Source organism: Eretmochelys imbricata, chromosome 26 (assembly GCF_965152235.1).
Source record: "Eretmochelys imbricata isolate rEreImb1 chromosome 26, rEreImb1.hap1, whole genome shotgun sequence".
Classification (NCBI taxonomy): domain Eukaryota; kingdom Metazoa; phylum Chordata; order Testudines; family Cheloniidae; genus Eretmochelys; species Eretmochelys imbricata.
In genome coordinates this window covers 10933492-10952705 of record NC_135597.1, presented here as the reverse complement: position 1 = coordinate 10952705, position 19214 = coordinate 10933492, and the positions used below count along the sequence as shown (strand labels likewise).

The 19214-nt window shown below is 42.4% G+C and overlaps 1 protein-coding gene across 1 annotated transcript in view; it reads left to right on the top strand.

Annotated features, from left to right (window-relative positions):
- The window catches only part of GFPT1 (glutamine--fructose-6-phosphate transaminase 1), a 52962-nt gene extending 41756 nt beyond the window's left edge, over positions 1 to 11206 (top strand). The window contains exons 14-19 of the mRNA XM_077805954.1: positions 1035 to 1192; positions 3893 to 4007; positions 4393 to 4520; positions 5193 to 5360; positions 6006 to 6167; positions 6985 to 11206. Of these exons, the coding sequence (XP_077662080.1) occupies positions 1035 to 1192; positions 3893 to 4007; positions 4393 to 4520; positions 5193 to 5360; positions 6006 to 6167; positions 6985 to 7029 (776 nt within the window). The 3' untranslated portion in view covers positions 7030 to 11206. The remainder of the gene's footprint in view (positions 1 to 1034; positions 1193 to 3892; positions 4008 to 4392; positions 4521 to 5192; positions 5361 to 6005; positions 6168 to 6984) is intronic.
- Positions 11207 to 19214: the final 8008 nt, after the last annotated feature.

Sequence of the window (19214 nt, the reverse complement as noted above, 5' to 3'; positions counted from 1 at the left end):
TTAGAGAGAATGCTCCTTGGGGTATTATTTATTAACACATTCCAGTAAGACATGACAAAATTAAGGAATTTTTCTTTCTAATATTGTCTCTGGGGTTTAGCTCTCTGTGCAATAGAAGTGGATCATCAATACAATTTTCTCCTTAGTTGAATCAAGTTGTTCAGAGGCTGTAAATAGCTGCAGAATTGTCATACTTTGTCTCCAAAGAAGCCCTGACTCTCTTCTTCCCCTCTGATGTAAACAATTGACGGAGCCAGCCCCATTTCATATAGTGTACACCCTGGGCCTTTGAGATATTACTTTTAAAAGGGTTAAAATTGCATGGCATTTAAACCAGACCCAGGCCAGATTGTGTGACCAGAATACCCCTGCCCTTAGGCCAGACCCATAGTTTTGAACAGGTGATAGATACAAAAGCATGTATTTTAGGGGGGAGGAAACAACCAAAAATGTAGTTTTGACAGATTGCAGCAGAACTTTGTAATAAAGAATATTCGAGGCATTGCGGGGGTTATAAGGATTCAAATATGACTTGGAATAAGTGCGACCTTACGGCCTGAACTCCTCCCCTCCTCCTCGTCTTGCTTTTAGAGTTTGTTGGCAGTAGATAATTTTGAATTGGTGCATAGCAGGGTGTTATAAACTCTGACATTTATCCTTTGCATCTAGTTGTTAACATGGTTTAAGATATTGCATAGTTAGTATACTTGGTCCAAATTAACTTGCAACTATACATATATTAAATAATTTGATGAAGTATAGTGTGAATTACTAATAACCAAGGCAAAAGAGATCTATTTTCATTATAATTTACAAGACATTTACCATTCCTGCTGAACACTTTCCATTATACTAAACTAATGGCACTCCAACCATAGGGTAATTGTTGATCTCCTTCAGACCCCAATATTGCAAACTACAGTGTCATCCTGAAACTTCCACTGACCTATTTGACTTTCAGTGTCCTCCAGTGCTTGTAACGATCTTGTCTATAACTGAACTTAAAGTGTGACCATGTAAATTAATCTTTGCAGGCGAGACAGCAGATACTTTGATGGGTCTTCGGTACTGTAAGGAAAGAGGAGCCCTCACTGTAGGAATAACTAATACCGTGGGCAGCTCCATATCCAGGGAGACAGACTGCGGCGTCCATATCAACGCAGGACCAGAGATCGGTGTGGCCAGCACGAAGGTGAATACCAGATAGTTCTCACATTCATTTAAAGTTATAGTGGACTGTGCTTTTTATTCTAACTGAAGCTCTTCAACTATACTTAGACTGCATGGTACTTCACATTGTGAGATTTTAGCAGTTTCTGCATATTCAAAAAAACCCCTCCCACTGGTGTTTGTAGTAGTTTTAGTCTTATTCAATTTGTACTGACTTCCATTGAGCCACAGAATGCTATGATGGAATTAGTCTTAATATTTTAAGTCAGGGAACAAAGCAAACTCATTCTTTGATCCAGGGATATGTAGATTTAAAAAAAAAAAAACTATTTAAAGAACAATAAGGCTTATTAGTTTCTAAAATCAAGCATTTTATTTTAAACTGTTTCGATCTTAGTACATGAGTCAGAGGAATTAAAAATAAGAGCTAAAATTGCTCTGTACACAACAGGAAATCTGGATTATATACATTGCCTATAACATATCTATTGTACAGCCTACCTGTGCATTTTTAAGGGAGTTTTAACAGAAGGAAAGAGAGAGAATCATGCTGCTAACACACAAAGTGGAACACCTTGTTACTACTTGGGTGGCTAACCACCATCTTGCTTTTCCTTCCAAATCTATCCATATTTAAAGAGACCAGTAGTTTATTTTTTATAGAAAAAGTTAGTGGAACCCTATTTTTATTTAAGCTTGTTTAAAATGTGCTAATTTAGTGGCTCTTGGCACATGTACAATCCAGATTCTGCTGTAAATCTGTAGTAATCATTCAAGTCGATGGAGTTACACCTGCAGAAGTGAAAGGAGAATCAGTCCTGTTAACATTAAAATCATACTGTGATCCACTTAGTATTTCCTCTAATCCCTCCTGCAGTTAAGACTTCCCAGCTGCCTCTTCAGGGACTCTTCCAGGAAACAAGAGATGTAAATCAAATTATACCATGCCGGGACTGCAGTGGACTAAGAAGTTCCAAATTTGAGAACCCCCATTAACCTCCATGTGTTCAGCCCCTTCCCCTTAAAACCAAATGCTGTGATATTACAAGGAAAGAGAAGGTCACTGCATAATTCACACTGAAGGCAGCAGTCTTAGCCCTTGGTAGACACTTTTACATCTCTACTCTTCCTGTTCTCTGTGGCACTTATAGCTTGTATATCACCTTCATGCTCATACAGTACCTGCCCAATCTTTCACTTGGGCTGAATAAGAGAAACACGTATGAGAAAATGAAGGAGGTTTCCTCTAACTGTTAGACAAGGAAGAACAGGCTTATTTACCCCACAAACTGCTCTCTCAGGTTAGTTTACAGAGCTGGTTGGCAGAAAATGTTTTGAAAGTTTTTCTGGTTTTTGTCAGGGCAAAAGTTTGCAACATTTCTCTCATAGTGTGCTCCAGGTCACAAAAAAAGAGAGGATTAATTGTCTGAATTATTCCAATGAAAGGAAATAGCTTCACTTGATGGCATACTAAGAGTAGTAATTTTAGTAAGTAGCCTTTTTTTTTTTATAAAGTGCATAGCTGTCTATGGGGTATAGTTGACCAAGGTACAGTATAAGATGCTACATTTGCTTGATAAAGTACTTCTGCTCTGTGAAATCTGCTTTGATTTAGTTAAGTTTAGGAGAGAGATGATGTCAATCTGCTACATAAATTCAGCCAAAAACAACAGTTGAGTTTTTAACAGTTCACTGGGGAATTTGGTCATGGAAAATTCACGACTCTTGCAAAAACTCATGTGAGCTATTTGTCCCTAGGCTGTTTTCACATTGCCAACACTGTACTGTTTGTAGGTCACTGAAAACGTATTTTCTCTCTAGTGATGCTGAGGCTTACCTGTTTGTGCTGTAGTTCCAACATAGACTGATAACTAATGGTCAGCAGTAGAAGACATTGCTCAGAAATTCCAATTTGAGAACATAAGAATCTGCTGGTGACAGAAAAAAATCCAAGCACTGTTAACTGTACGCTGCTAAGTGCAATGGTGGTAGGGTCTTACATATAAAGCTAAGCAAATTAGTTGATAAACTTGTTTTCCATAAATGATGATGGATGCATAGTTATAAAATTCTTCTTTGTGCAAACTTTAGATAGCAGAATCAAGAAATGTATTTAACTATGTAGTAGGAGAATGTCTGACTAGCAAAAAGTCAACACAGGCCACCTCACTGATATTATATTACACCTTTCTTTCAAGGATTTCACAGATTAAAAGAACTACTACGCTACTGAAGCAGAAGCCTGTTTAGGGATAATCACATTCATTTGAAAATTTAGCTAGTGAAGGTGCACATAGTTTTAATTCCTGGTTTGCTTTGCAGCCAGAAATGCAAGTTACCTGTCTGACCCTTGTAAAATGTTGGGTTTTACTTTATTATACAGTTTAGGAAAGATGTAAAAGCTCAATCTGCATTTCCCTGGCTCATGCTGTGCAGTAAAATATTTACCTTACGTTGCTTGTAGTTGAGCAGTCCTCTTTAATTAGACGAAGTCAGTTAAAAATTGCAAGATGAGATTGTTCACTGATATCTACAAAAGCCAGGTTAGGGGAAACGTTTGTTAATCAACTTCTTTGGATTGAAATATCTTGATTAAACTCTCAGGACAACAATCCAAAAAATTTTTAGGCAAAAATTCTTAATCCTCACAATCATAGTCAATCAAGTAATGTCTTATATGCTTCTAAACATGATGGCGTTTATCTCTGTCTCTCCTCTTTAGGCCTACACTAGCCAGTTTGTTTCTCTGGTGATGTTTGCCCTCATGATGTGTGATGATAGGATTTCTATGCAAGAAAGACGCAAAGAAATCATGCGTGGTCTAAAGGTCCTACCAGGTATGAAGCATCTTTTCTTAAAATTGCATTTACACTATTGTTGCCGAGCGAAAGTCATCTCGTGGTGGAGGGCCGGCACAAGATCTATGCAGCGTTTCAGTCCCACTGAAAAATAGGGCATCAGGGCACAATGAAGACAGCTGGTATATCCACATTTCAGCGTGAACTTTGGATGCTTCTGAATGAGAATCAGGTCCATCAGCAGAGCAGTGTAAAGGGGTTTTGGTGCAGTGGGGGGAAACAGGCTCAATAAATCACTGCTGTAAAGTTGCAGTTAATATTGAGGGAAGGCAAACGTGTTGGTTTGCTCCTGGTACTGAGCAAATGTGTGCATCTCTTTAGTGTTGTATTTTGGATTAACCCTTTGCCTCTTCCTCATTAATAGACTTGATTAAAGAAGTGCTGAGCATGGATGATGAGATCCAGAAACTGGCCACGGAGCTTTACCATCAGAAGTCGGTCTTGATTATGGGACGTGGCTATCACTATGCTACATGTCTGGAAGGAGCTTTGGTAAGGATTCGAACTGCCTTTGGCAGAGCTGGATGATAAATGCATACCCACTGGCACTTACAATCCTCAGATCCAAGTTATGAGCTTTAAACATGGGTACCCTCTTGACATTATTAACCCTCATTGCCCTCCATTAATGCTGGAAGGCCTTTTACTTTTCTAATCATGGTGTTACTGCCCTAAAGCTATGCCATTGGCTGAGTTCCTTTAAATGATTGCAGGGTTGTTTTTCCAAGAGTGCTCAGTACCCATGTAATTGGGGCCAGATTTAAAAACTGACCAGCACACCCTACAGTGTCCATTGAAGATCTGGCCCTGTGTCGTGTCTTCAGCAGGAGTTACATGCTGCTACTATTGACACTTAATATTTCCTTTTCAAGCCATAATACAAACATTAAGCCTTAGTGCTCCTGGGAAGGTCGGTCGGTATTATCTGTTTGACAGAGAGACTCTCACCTAGTGACAAGGGCGGGTGTGGATATAGAACCCAGGAGGGCTGCGGGCCTCTGAGCCACTTGACACAGATTTCAGACTGCATGAGTTCACAAATAAACTACCTCCACGTTCCAGGGGAAGGGTGATTAACTCCAGCACTAGTTTATGCATCATCACAGGAAGAAACACGGGCCAGACAGCAGCTTGATTAACAGGGCGACCCTTCTCCCTCTCTAGAAAATAAAAGAAATCACCTACATGCACTCCGAAGGCATAATGGCTGGTGAGCTGAAGCATGGCCCCCTGGCCCTGGTAGACAAATTGATGCCTGTTATCATGATCATCATGAGGGACCATACCTATGCTAAGTGCCAGAATGCTCTCCAACAGGTTATAGCACGGCAGGTGAGTAATTGGAGAGGGACGTGAATGGTATCATCCTAAGTGTGGAAGTTTAAATTGTTGCCTTCATGGCTAAAAAGCTCAAAAAATGTTAAGATTTGGATCACTAGATCTACTGTAAGCAGCTTTGCTGTTCCTTTGTGGGAGTTTAGAATGCCAGTTCGAGTCCAGCAGTAACAACTGGATTACCATCTAATGACTGTTGGGGAGTCTCGGGCCAGTTAGTTACTGCCTAAAAATTGCACTCTGAAGTCAATAGTCTGTTGGGGCTTTTAAGTGTCAGTTTCTACAAGATACCGAAAGGTAATAGTCTAGAGTATGGCTTAAAGAGGTTGATCTTGAAATTCCAAAACAAGGTAATGCATCATCTTTTGTGAAGACTGCTGCAATTTTTTAATATGAAATAGTTCTCTTGATGTGGAAGTTCTATCTAAGTAATGAAGGAAAATGCAGGTGAGGCTCAAAGTTTTTTTTTAAAAAAGCAATATATGGCAAATGTAAAATACTATTGGTATTCTAGATTATTTTTAAGTGAAAGGTTCCTGCCCTTCTTGAGATCAGTGGGAGTTTTGCCAGGGATTTCAACAGAAGCAAGAAGGGGCCCTCTCAGGCAAGCTTTCTGGAGCATTGTGTATCTGACTCTTCCAGGGGCGACCAGTAGTGATTTGTGATAAGGAAGATACAGAGACAATAAATAATAATAAGAGGACAATCAAAGTTCCTCATTCCGTGGACTGTCTGCAGGGAATCCTGAGTGTCATCCCTTTACAGCTTCTGGCTTTCCATCTTGCAGTTCTCAGAGGATATGATGTAAGTACTATACTACCTTTATTGTCTATATACTCTCCAAAGGACTTAAAGTAGATCTATTATACTGAACAGAACCCACTACAGTTCTTTGAACTTACTAGCACCTTTAATCTAAGAGGGTTTTCATGCTTAAGTCAGTGGGGAAACAGTGATGGCAGATAAGACTTGTTTCCTGCTTTTACTGTTGAATAAAGCTCTTCCCACACTGCTGGTGGAAGTTAAATCATCCATCCCTTGTTCAAAAAAAAGACAAACTATGGTTTAGATATTGCTACAATGCATGTGCGAATGCAGTATGCTTCACTCATGAGCTTGATCGCACTCACTGCTGTCGTTTTTGCAGAACACTTCCATAAAGATGTCTGTCCCTCTGCTTTTCTCCCCTCTCAAGGCATGTCTATACAGAGACCTTGTGCATGGCGAGCCAGGCCGTAAAACTGCACTAGGGAACTTCAGCGCATTATAGCAGGGTCCACACGGCTACTTAATATGTGGCAGGCTAGAGCACTGTCGATTTACATCCTGGCTTGCCACAAACAAAGTCTTGTGCAGACAAACACACCACCCCCACCCCCGCCCTGAGGGTGCAGAAAATTAAGCTTAATTATCACTTGAGCTAGATCAGGGCCCAGAGAAGTTTTCTGATCTATTTACAACAATTCTCTTGGTCGAACTATTTCCAGAGCTCTTAACAAAACTAGAGTGGTCTAGTTTGGACAAAAGCCTTTGAACAAATGCCAGTAAATTTAATATTGTCTTTCATGAAGTGTAAAATAGTGATGTGTGGTCTTGCTCACAAAAATTTTTTTTTTTACAGGTTGATTTCCCAAGAAATCTGGCCAAGTCTGTAACTGTAGAGTAAAAGTGCACCTGAACCTTAGGGGTATGGGGAAGTAAATGGAGAGACTTTTTGGGTACCAAAATACCTTGATTTTAAAGTCCCCTAGATCAAATCATCTTTTGTGTATAAAATCACCATAATTGTTACATTAGTGATTGTCAAATTGATTCCATATACCCTGTCAATAGCTTTGTTTTGTTGAAAGGTGCTCACTAGGAGACTTGGTAATCGTTTCAGGGGCGAGATAATTTAGGTATAAAGGAACCTCCCTGATCTATGCAGGTACTTTAGTCAATTGTACGTGCCACCAACTGACATGGAAATTAGAGCTGTAATAGGCCGTAAATGAGCACACAGACATGATGGTTTAGAAGAGATTGTGCCTGTTTACATAAACAAGATTTAAGGAGAGATTCTGATTAGTCACTGGATTTCCCTTTATGTAATTTGGTTAGGGTGCCTAAAATTAGCCTCAGAAAGAATCTAGTCTAGGGCAAATGCCTAGCAACTGACAATCCTGCAGAGACAGTGGGCCAAAATCTGCTGTCAGACAACAGAACTCCAGCGTTGTTGGAGTTCATTCTAAATGAGAGCAGCAGCTGACCCAATATTGGAAGCATGTAATATTCGCAAACAATATCATCCCCTTGTTGTGTGGGAAGAAGGAGAAATCTATTGCTCCCACAGGACCATTGCAACACTAAAGAGAATTCCAATTTAGGTGCTGGGTTTATTTTACTGCTGCTGTTAGCAAGTATGATTTGGAACACGTACAAGAAACTTGCTCTCAGAACAGGATCCTTGTATGTGCACAAAAAGTTAGTCTGGGCTTGCTACGCTTGACAGTGTTTGTCAGGAGAGTTGCAGGGAACGAATGCATGGCTTTCATTTTCATGGCTGCTGTTACTTAGTGCTAGTGACAGCAAATAGTTTCAGGGGCATAAATGGTTTGGGTTTGAGAATTAGACCAGGAAAATTAACAAAGCTTCATTCACAAGACTACGAACAATATTTTAAGTAGCTTGCATTGGATTAAAAGCAGAAATAGCAAAGGTACCCTGAACTTCAACAAAAGGATGAATGTCATTGGTGGGTTTGAAGTAAACAGCCAGAGTTTATACCCAAGGCATATAAAAGAACATAGGACTGTAAGACTTAAAGTGAAGCCTGTAGCTTATTAATGGAACATGAAGGTCATGCCGCCATAGTTAGGGATTTTCTTCTTCACAAGATGTAATATTTTGACCTTGTAGAAGTCTGCTTTACCAGAGGGCCTGTCGAACACGGCTCTGAGTATGCTGTAGTCAATTGCTCATACAGGTTCAAAGGACCGTAGCTATAGCAATGCCCTCTCCCATTCTTAAAATTGATATGAACTGAAGTCAATAATGTAAACTTCCTGCATTTTTGTATCTTATTCATAGATCTGTTCCCTGCTTAGTTTTACTGTCTTAGCAAGAGCTTGAGTACAGCTATTAATGCATTGTATGGGGGCCACGATTCGTGCTGAGCTATTAATTTGTATTTAGGAATGAAGTAGTAACGGTAGCAATTTAATGCCTACACTATTACAATAGATGCTAATTTCATTAGACACCTCAGCCTGAACTGACAATTGAGACTTCCCCACAATGATTTACTAACAAGCAACATTTTTTATATAGCCCAGCACTACATGTTAGCGAAAGACAGTTTACTCTTAACCTTCCTCAGCTTATGTTAGTTTCATTTTTAGGAGGGAGGGAGCTGCTGTTAAACTTGGAAGGGCTGAAGTCAAGGGGAGAACGTGCTGTGATTCTAATGTAAGGAAGTGAGACCCTTAAAGGGGGAAGCATTCCAAGGTACCCATAGATTTCCGGGAGAGGAATTGATTCGGAGATCTTTTTCCCTAATTAACTTGGAAGACGAGCTAGAAGTGCTAGTCTAGGTTTGTACAGATGGGATTTTATTTCAGAAGTAGGATTGCTACATAGTACAAATCTGATTGAGAATATCAAGTGCAGCTATTTTCTTTTCGTAAAAGGACCAAAGAAACAGGATACTAAATTAAAGAGCTGTAGGTCTGATAGTTTCTACAAAGCTGTTTTACCTTGCAATATTTATAAAATCTCAAAGTCACGCATTTACTTGGATAGGATGGACAGCCCCAAAGACTTTACAAAATCAAGCTCAATTGCTTACTAATGAAAATTGCAGAGGAAGAGATTAAACCAGGGAACTACATTAAGGTCCAAAACTCAGCCTGCTAAAATTGAAATGTATGTGACTAGAGTATCAGATATTGCAATGCATAAAAAAGAATGTTCTAGAATACACTCACTGTGAAGAATTTTTTTGAATGATTATGGTAGGATCTCATTTTTGCCAATTGCCATGCCAGCGTATACAGGATTTTCTTATCCCGTTGGTTTGATGAAACAATGTTGTTTCCCCCTTCTGCTGCTACCTGGAAGTTTTAGAATGTCTTGTGCTCTCCGAACTGAATGTTTAGATTACTGAGCCAGTAACATTAATTCCTTCCTAACTGATGCATTTGATTAAGGAGAGGGCTAATGATTTTTTTTAAATACGTCGGCTCACACTTGTCTGAAAAGAATTTTTAGTAAGAATGTAGCATATGTTCACTTTTGTTTTAGTGCATAAAGAGTTCAACAATAACTCCTGCTGCTATTTCAAGAGAAGACATTGAAGGTTTCCTACCAATTATTTAACAAATCCAGAGTATTTTTAACTTACTGAAATATAGAACTAGACAATTTTTCAGACAAAGAACTCTGCTCTTCTCATGCAAGTTCACTCCTGGAACTTGATACCAGGGTATACAGTAGCAGAAACACGGTCATGACTGGAAAAGGTTTAAGCCATTCAATCCTGCTAAGCCGCACTGCCCGGGGTTAGAGTATTGCATAAAAGACCTCAAGAGGAGGCAGTGTATTTTTTTAAAATCTTGCCATATTTACCAGTACAATGGCACTTAGAGCGTGTCTCATGATTAGTACGCTATGGGTTTTGCCAGGGTAAGGTTTTAACTAGCATCTTCTCCATTTATGGACTAAGTTACTCTGATCTGTACTTTGCTCACAAGGAAAGCTCTCCTAGTGTGGATATTCTTTGGGCCTTAACTTTTACTGAACAGCAAGACCCAGAGGCAACAAACCTGGCCTCTACCCTAGTTTAAATTATGTGCCAATAAAGGGGTTGTCCTAAAAACATTTGAACAGTTTTTCAAAGGCAAGATTAACAAATTCCAGTGTAATCCCCACCTAGAAATAATGTCAATATGCTCCTGGCACTGGTGTGTTAAATGAAGTATGCTTGGTTTGCTCAAAGGCAAATTGTGCAATTCATGGCAAAAACGTGGCGGTACACTTTTTAAATTACTATTCAAAGACGGGGGTGGGGGCAGAAGTAGCAGTTTTAAAAATCTTCACCCAACTTGTATTTACAACGCAGGAGACAAAATCCCTAGGAATGTTTGAAAACCAGAGCCCAGTGACTATGTTCCAGAAGCAAGTCTTGTCAAGCCTGGTTACTGGACTGCCAACTGGGAGACTAAAGGGGTGCACTCAGTGGTGTGACTGAAGCACTTTTAGGACACACCTGAGCTATTTAGTTCAAGTAACAATGGCGGTGAAGCTGTGGCTATACGAAGCCCATCCAGGACTCGTGTCCTGCAGCTTCACTGTTAACGTTATTCAGGCTTGTGCTGCGGTCACAACGGACTGGCGATGCCTTTACTATGGGATGTTGTACAGCTCTTCCCTCCTCCAGAACACAGGCAGACTGGAAGATGAAGAGGTCTGCAAACAGAGTAAGCCGTGCTAAAGCAGATTGTGAACGCTTAGTTGTGGCAAAGGTTAGGCCCGAAGCAAGTACCCGTTAGACATTTACCTCAAGACATGGAATCCCTCCCCAGTGTGAGAAAACTGACAGAAAACCATTGGTATCTGTCTGAATTGAAAGCTAACTTAGTTTCCTTTCTGTCTTCAGTGGGTGTAAACAGACATTTGAAGTGGCAAATATTACCATTGTTTTCCTTTGCATGTACATATCCAGCTGAGTTGGTTTATGGGGACCATTCGGTATCTTGCTTCCTGTTATATGCTGTCTGCAGAAAATGTTTTAGTTTTGTGTGTCGTATTTTATAATTTGAGTTTTGTATCTCACCCTTTGAATAAAATGAAGTGCCCAACATTAAGTGGAGAGATGTGGTCTTTAGTTAAATCCATCATGTGAAATTTTCTACTGCTAAAACCATCCGTAGAAGGAGCATTATTCTCTAAAAAGTTTTAACTGAATTCAATATATGATTGCAGAGCTTTAAGACTCCCACTACTGATTTAGGAATACAGCTTCACCCTTAGGGCAGCAGGATTATGGGAATTATCTTGGCATCTAACTTCCATGAATGTAGTAATTGCCATACTTAATCAGAAGAGAGTCATCCATCTGCCCCAGCACTCAGTGCTCCAGTTGGAAATATAACAAGCTCCGCAATGGACAATTATAGAATAAGCTTTCCTAAGGGGCAGGCTTCTCCTAAACCATGTCACTTAGAGATAGATTCATGCCCCACTGCGTGAGCATTTTAATACAGATTTAAAAACCTGAGTTGTAGGTACACAGCAACTGAACTGATTCCAGGAGGTATAGCAGCAAAATATACCCCCTTCCACGTAGAGCCTCCCCAGAAATGACTGAAGCTGATTGAATCCTACCATGCTCTTGGCCTCACTGATATCTTGTGACTGAGTTCTAAAGAATGGAGTCAGACCTACTCCAGTTTTGAATTTGTCACCTTTCAGTGGGTTGGCTACTTGCTCTTGTAATACACAAGGACATAAATAGGATAGGGGCATTCCTGCTGTGAGGTTTTTATAGTAATAGAAGTACAGAGCGCCAAGATCATGCAGTTTCTCATAAGACAGCAGCTGAGAGATAATCAAGATAGTTCATTGCTAGGAAATGCCTAAACAAACCCAGCAAGTTAAGCCCACAAAAGCAGAAGAGTCTAAGTCTGAAATCCCATCCTCCAAGTCAAACCCATAGATATTTGACCAATGCCTTTTGTGATTTATTGGCCTCTGGTATTCTCCCCTGCAAAGAGATGAGTCAATCTCTCACCAGCTACTATTGTTCCTTGGTTAGCTGTACAGCATTTAGGGTTGCCACCTTGAGAAGCAATTGATAGAGTATCTGTGTAAATCACTTTAAAGGCCAACCTTTGCATGGCTTGTACCTCTGGCACCAAATTAAGGTAGAAAGTTTAACAGCTGTGCCAGAGAAAAGCTAACTCAAAGCCTTCCCTATGCATTGAAAACACTACACTTATCCAACTCTGAAGTACAGTGAATACATTACTAGCATTGCCTCTCCTGCCTATGGCCCAGGAGTCAGGATAAGGGAACTACCTTTTCTTAACCAGTTACACAGAGCCATTAAGTACTATCAGAGATGACACTGATTGATTGGTTATTTGCATGCCTAATTCACCATGGTAACTTCACTCAGGACCAGAATAGCAAGAATGTCACATTTGCTATCACCTTATAATAGCCATCGAATGTAAGCAGGCTTAGGATAACTTGCTACAGTTAGAGAAGTCTTCATTTAACATAGGACCAGAGAACCTGGGCCATATGTATAGCATGGGGGACTATTGTGGGAAGCAGTAACTGGAAGATGTGGGGGGTGTGGCTGGACGTGACCAAAAGCTAAACATTGTGGGATGCATAAACGGGGGAAGCTTGAGATTATTTTACCTCTGTTGGCACTGGTGTGTCCAGTCCTGGTGCCTACAGATGAAGGATCATAGAAGAGCTATGAGAATGAGTCTAATCAAAGAGCTCAATCTATTTAACTCAACAAAGAGGAAGTTAAGGGGTGACTTGATTACAGCCTATGGGGAACAAATATTTGATAATGGGCTCTTTGGTCTAGCAGAGGAAGGTCTAACGCAATCTAATGGCTGGAAGTTGAAGCTAGACAAATTCAGACTAGAAATAAGGTGTACATATTTAACAGTGAGTAATTAATCATTGGAACAATTTACCCTAAGCGTTGTGGAAGATTCTCCATCCTCAACCCTTTTTAAAAATCAAGACAGAATGAATCTTTTAGAACAACATCCAAAGAATTATGTTCGGGAAGTTCTCTGGCCTATGTTATACAAGCGGTCAGACTGGGTAATCACAATGGTTCCTTCCAGCTTTGGAATCTAAAACATGGTTGCCAATATTCTTCACACCATGACTAGGGTGACCAGATGTCCCGATTTTGGGGTCTCTCTTATATAGGGTCTTACCCCCCACTCCGTCCCGATTTTTCACACTTCTATCTGGTCACCCTAACCATGATTACAAAAATACCAACCCTCCAGTCCTGCCACTTGGCCTAATGGAAAGTCTCTTACAGCAGCTGTAGTTGCGATTGCATCTAGCAGAGGGCAGCGATGCACACATTAGCCTGTGAATGTAGGCCCGAAGCACTAACAGTTGTCAAAATAAATGAAACTTACGCTCAAGCAATGATCCAAGTGGCTGTTTTGACTCTCAGCCAAATTCATTCCTAACCCAACTCCATGGACTAATCCCCCAAACACCAGCTTCGCAACATCGCCAGGTCACTAACCCGTATGAGTAGTTCTCATTAATTTGCATTACAGATTTTGCAACATCTAGAAGCCACAACCAAGAGCAGGCCACCCTCATGCTAGGCAGAGTATATACTAGATCAGTGGCTCTCGATCTTTCCAGACAACTGTACCCCTTTCGGGAGCCTGATTTGTCCTGAGTACCCCCAAGTTGCACCTCACTTAAAAACGACTTGCTTTTAAAATCAGACCAAAAAAAGTGTCCCCTCTATTACTATTACGGACTCTCTCATTTTTACCGTACAATTATAAAATAGATCAATTGGAATATAAATACCGTCCTTACACACACACACAAATATATAGAGCAGTATAAACAAGCCATTGTAGGACAGTTTAGTTTGTACGGACTTTGCTAGTGCTTTTTCTGTAGCCTGTTGTAAAACTAGGCAAATAGCTAGATGAGTTGATGTAGCCCTGGTTGAGAACCACTGTACTATAGAATAATACACTCTAAATATACCTGTGCAACAGGTATACGATAGAAGGGGAAACAGACAAAGTGGCATGTCTAAGGTCAAATAGTAGGTCAGGTCAGAAGCACAGCTAAGGATGGAATTAGGTCTCCTGATTTATAGTCCAATCGCGATCCACTTAGGCCAAGCTACCTCTGAAATCTTCACATGACTAAACCTAGTAGGATATCTGCAATGAAGGCAGCAGTGGGTCCAGCTCCTGCCAGCCCTTTTATGCACAGAGTGTCCTTTGACATCAGAGTTCCATCCTCTGCAGGTTTGGGCCAGATTTTTAAAGGTATTACATACCTTTCTGTAATGAGATTAACAGAAGCATATAGCTGCCTAGCTCCCAATGAGATCACCAGGTCCCCATCTGCCTCATTAGGCTGCTAAATACCCTTAAAAATCTTTGTGGCCCTTTGTGCTTCGTTGTTCTCCTAAATCTGAAAAATACATTTATTTGATCGAAGATTTGCTGCTTTTGGGGACCGTAAAAGTGCATCTTAGAACACTTTCACAGCACAGGCCTCATCTTAAGGCTTGTCTACACGCGTGCAAGTTCCTCCAATATAGCTACATGGATTTATTTGCAAGACCATTAATATCGGTACCACGCACAGGTGTTATAAACTCTGCTTATACCTGGACATTGGATCTATGATAAGGGATTCCACTAGCGTAAATACCAGCAGGGTAGTCGGTGGTGCAAATTATCGTACAAGAGGATAGAGCCTGAATGGGGAACATTTAGAAGCACACGATAGAAACCTCTCCAGTTAAGAGTATGTGGGAGTTGTCCTTCCTATTCATCTCCAACTTCTAACCTGCTGCCCACTGGTCCCCCCGGCATGCTACTCCTTGCCACCTTCACTTCTAGTATTCCAAATCTTAAGTCAGAATGTTTCCAATTCTCCCCTCATTTATCCTACTCTGTTACAAACTGTACCTCTAACAACTGCTGGAGCCTGAAGGGCTAGTGGTCAGCGCTATCCTGGGATTTAGGAGCCCTGGATTTCCTGCCCCCTGCTCTGCCATACTCTCGGTATGACTTTGGCAAGTCACCGAAGTCCAGATCCTCAAAAGATTTAGGCACCCAACTCCCACTGAAGTCACTGAGAGTTAGGATCCTCAGTGTCTTTGGGCCTCAGCTCTGCCCTCTGTACAACGGGGATAATAGCACATCCCTCCCTCACAGGGGTGTTGTGGAGATAAATACATATAAAGAGTGTTCGATGCTCAGACCTCACAGTAACTGTACCATGGACAGTCCTGTCATCCTGGCGTTCTAATATTCCATTCAGCTTGGGTGTTGGCATTTTTACATGCAAGTCTTGAAATCTGGGTCCCTAAGATGCTCTAAAAACAGAGACACAAGCTGGTAATGTTAGGTGCACGATCAGATTCTGTAATAACTTCAGCATAACTTCTACAAGGCGTGTTTTAGACTCAGATTTAGACACAGAAGGGACCATCACGATCATCTAATCCAGTGGGTTTCAACCTTTTTTCCAATTGCAGACCCCTAAAAAATTCCAAAGTAAGGTGTGAGTCCCTTTGGAAAGCTTAATCTGCAGACCGCCGGGGGTCCCCAGACCACATCTTCAAAACCACTGATCTAGTCTGACCTTTTGCACATTGGAGGCCACAGAACCTCACCCACTCCTGTAATAGACCCTTAATTTCTGGCTCAGTTACTGAAGTCCTCAACTCATGATTTAAAGAGAATCCACCATTTTCATATCTTGTTCGGACAGCAGGCAGGTGAAAAGGGTGTTTGAAACAAGAAGACTGATCTATCGGATCTGCCCAGTTTGTTCATAAGGAGTGAGATCCTCATTCACTCAGCAACAAAGGAACACTCGCTGTTGGGTGAAAAGTTAGCTCCACAAATTACCCAACGCTGTTTTTAAATGTAAGATGAAAGAGCCCTCACGGGTTACGACATGCCGATGTAAAACAGTTTTAAACAAATCTCTGCCCTAGCGACAATCCAAACACCGTGGAGTCTGGCTTGTGCACAAAACAATGCACTATCCTCATGGTCCAAGCCCACAGTAATGCAACTGAACAACAAGGCAGACTGATAAGTCCCACTCATCTGCTGTATTGGAGGAGTTTTGTGCTGCTTCACCGGAACACAGCTTTGCTAAAGCTGGTGTGGCCAGCCATCGGTTCATGTGGTATACGGGGATAGATCTTCTGGTAGCACAGAGCTGATGTAGCAGCACCAGTCCCCATCCCTCCAGTCAGCATAAGGGGTATGACTGGGGATCCCTGTTTCCCAGCTCTTTACAGCTTCCACATAAGCCCCATGGGCTATAAACGAGAGCAAGCGGAAGGCTGCTCTAAATTATGCAACTGGGTGAACAGCAAGTCCCAAGTATGGAGGAGAGGGGGTGTAGGTCAACACACACACAGCTCTTGGAGTTATGCTCCTCGGGAATCGGGGGCTGGGGCTATATTCCCCAGCTTTATGAATCTCTTCGCCCCCAGCAACACTGGGAAAGCTTGGTTATGGAAACAGGACGATGCCGCAGGGTAAAACTAATTCAGGCAGGTTTTTACAGCCTCTCCTCCTGGAGGGAGCAGGGTTTTGTTACATGCATCAACCAGTCATTTAAAAAACAAAGAAGCAGATGAGAAACACCGACATTCTCACTCTGATCACCACCTTACAGGCCTGTTCAAGTGTACCCCCTACTACTTGGATTCCTAGGGCGCTTTCTGCCTGTACAGCGCCCGCAACGTGCGAGTGAGCGCTTGCCTTCACCTCCTCTGTGGCTTATCTGAGACATGACTCATACCCCTCCGTCATGAGCAGACACCGCAGGATCTGCCCTGACAGTTATTTCACATCCTATACATTATTACCCCCGGTTATCCATCACAGCTCCTGCAACGCCTGATCTTTCCTTGGCTGGAGAAAACACAGCTCGTTTCTGGCCTACGCTACCAAAAATATGGTTTAATTCAATTTCTGGAATCCTCAGGAGGAGGGGGGTTGCCACGTGGCTCTGTGTGTGTGTGTAATTCAGAGGCTGTCTCCATGCGACGCTTGCCACAGGGCAGAATTCCACATTCGCTGCAAAGCCACTCCTCTTTAGCAGGAGACAGGGCAGGTAGGGGAACAGACCGTCTTGAAACTTGACCTGTACAGGGGCGGATTAAAACTCAGCAGAACCAGTTTCCAGCAAAATGCCACCGGACCTAAACCTTTTGCTCAGCACAGCCTGCCTCTCTCACATAGACTATTCCTCCTCCTAAATAGATGCTTGACCCTCTCTCCTGCTTGAATCTGGATCTTCCTCCTAAGCAAAGCAGCCCAGTCACACTCGAGCGGGCAACAAGCCAGCAGCAATCAGCTGTACACAGTTCAGACTCCAGCTGCTTGCTCTCCCATTAATATCCCCAGCCACAGAGCAAAGATCACAACAATCCACCCCCTGGCATTTTAATTGAAGACTCCAGATTCCGTTGCTGCACAATATCCTTAGTCCCATGGGGGGGTCCTCCAGGAATTAGGTTCTAAAACTGGCTGAAACTTTTTCATCACAGCTCTTTTGTCCCCCCTCCCCTTTTGACAAAACACATTTTCATGAAAATCCCCATTTTCATTGTGTTTTGGGGGCGGTTTTCACTGGGAAAAACAAAACAAGCATGTGTCCGTTCTCCCAAATGGAAAAAACTGTTGTTGTTTTTCTGACAAAACTAGCTTCCGGGTTTGTTTAGCGCAGTAAACGAACTCTGCTCTCTTGGCTTCCCTTGGTGTTTGTCTGTGGGTGCCCGCTACGAATCGAGCAAAGAGCTGGTAGCTCTGAGGCCATGCAGGTCTCCTCCTGGAGCCATTACACGAGCTGCAGTGGGAACCAATATGCTTTAGTAGCAGCAGGAAAGATGGGATGCATGCAGGCCTGCAACTAGCAGAGCCAGCTAAGACCTAACTGTGGAGCAAGTCTGACTGGGACTTCGCCCGCCCACTGCTAAAGGATCCCGCCCCCCAGCCCAAGAGCAGGGTCCACAGGACCTGGAAAGCCAAATTACGGGGGACAACTAATGAACAACAGGGACAGGAGTGCGGTCAAAGGGTCAAACGAAGGGAACCTGACAGGGACACCAAGCAGAGAACCCCGGCCGGCGTCCACTGCTCCTCGAAGGCATCAAGGGAGTCGGTGGACGCCGCCCAGAGGAACTCTGCCTGGAGGCGTGAACGGACGGAGGATCGGAAACTGTGGAGCGAGTGCCAGGCACGGGGATTGCTGAAACCAAAAGGAGGGGAAATTGAAAAGCACCAGCACATACAATAACCAACTGCAGGACATGCCTAAAGACTCAGGAGATCCACCAGAGACAGTGGCAGGAGATGCCCAGCCAGCTCTCACTCAGCTGCAGGGAGACACTCCTTTTGTATTCCTTTGAAAGCAGTTTTTGAAGCATCTTCCCTGTTAAGGAGGATGGACGCCGCTGGGCGTGTCTGTGAGATTAACAGCCGTGCTCAGTCTTTCAAAAAAGCCAACCAAGTCTTCCTTAATCAAGTAGCCTGACAGTTCTATTAATGCAACATGAATCCTGCGAAGCCAGCCATTTCGAAAGGATTGAGGGGGCTGTGCCGGGCCAGGAATTGCTGAACGCCGTGCAAATCCCCACCTAACCTCACCAAAAAAATCAGACAGATAGATTTTTTTTGAATCACAAGGCAAACTAGGGGGCTTTGCTCACTAATCACTTTGCTAAGTGCGGGGTATCAGAGGACAGTGTTTGTTTAGAGCACAGTCTGGCTTACAGAACCAGCGCACCATGTCAGAACCTAGTCTGACTGGCAGGCTTCCTTCAGGAAGGGCTCAAGGACAGAGCAGAACATGAATGAATGAATCAGCTCAAGAAAGGCCACTTCTGCGGGGCATTGCCAGACCTAGGGCAGGGGAGGCAAGCACGTTGCCAAGATGAAACGAACGTGGCAGGCATGCCAATAAACTGAAGCCCGGCAGGAGTTCCTAGCACTGGACTGTCCAGCCACAAAGTAATAACTGACCCAAACTCAATGTGAGCTTGTCGGGGAAGAGAAGGGTGTTCGCTCAACTTCTCGGGACTCTGAACAC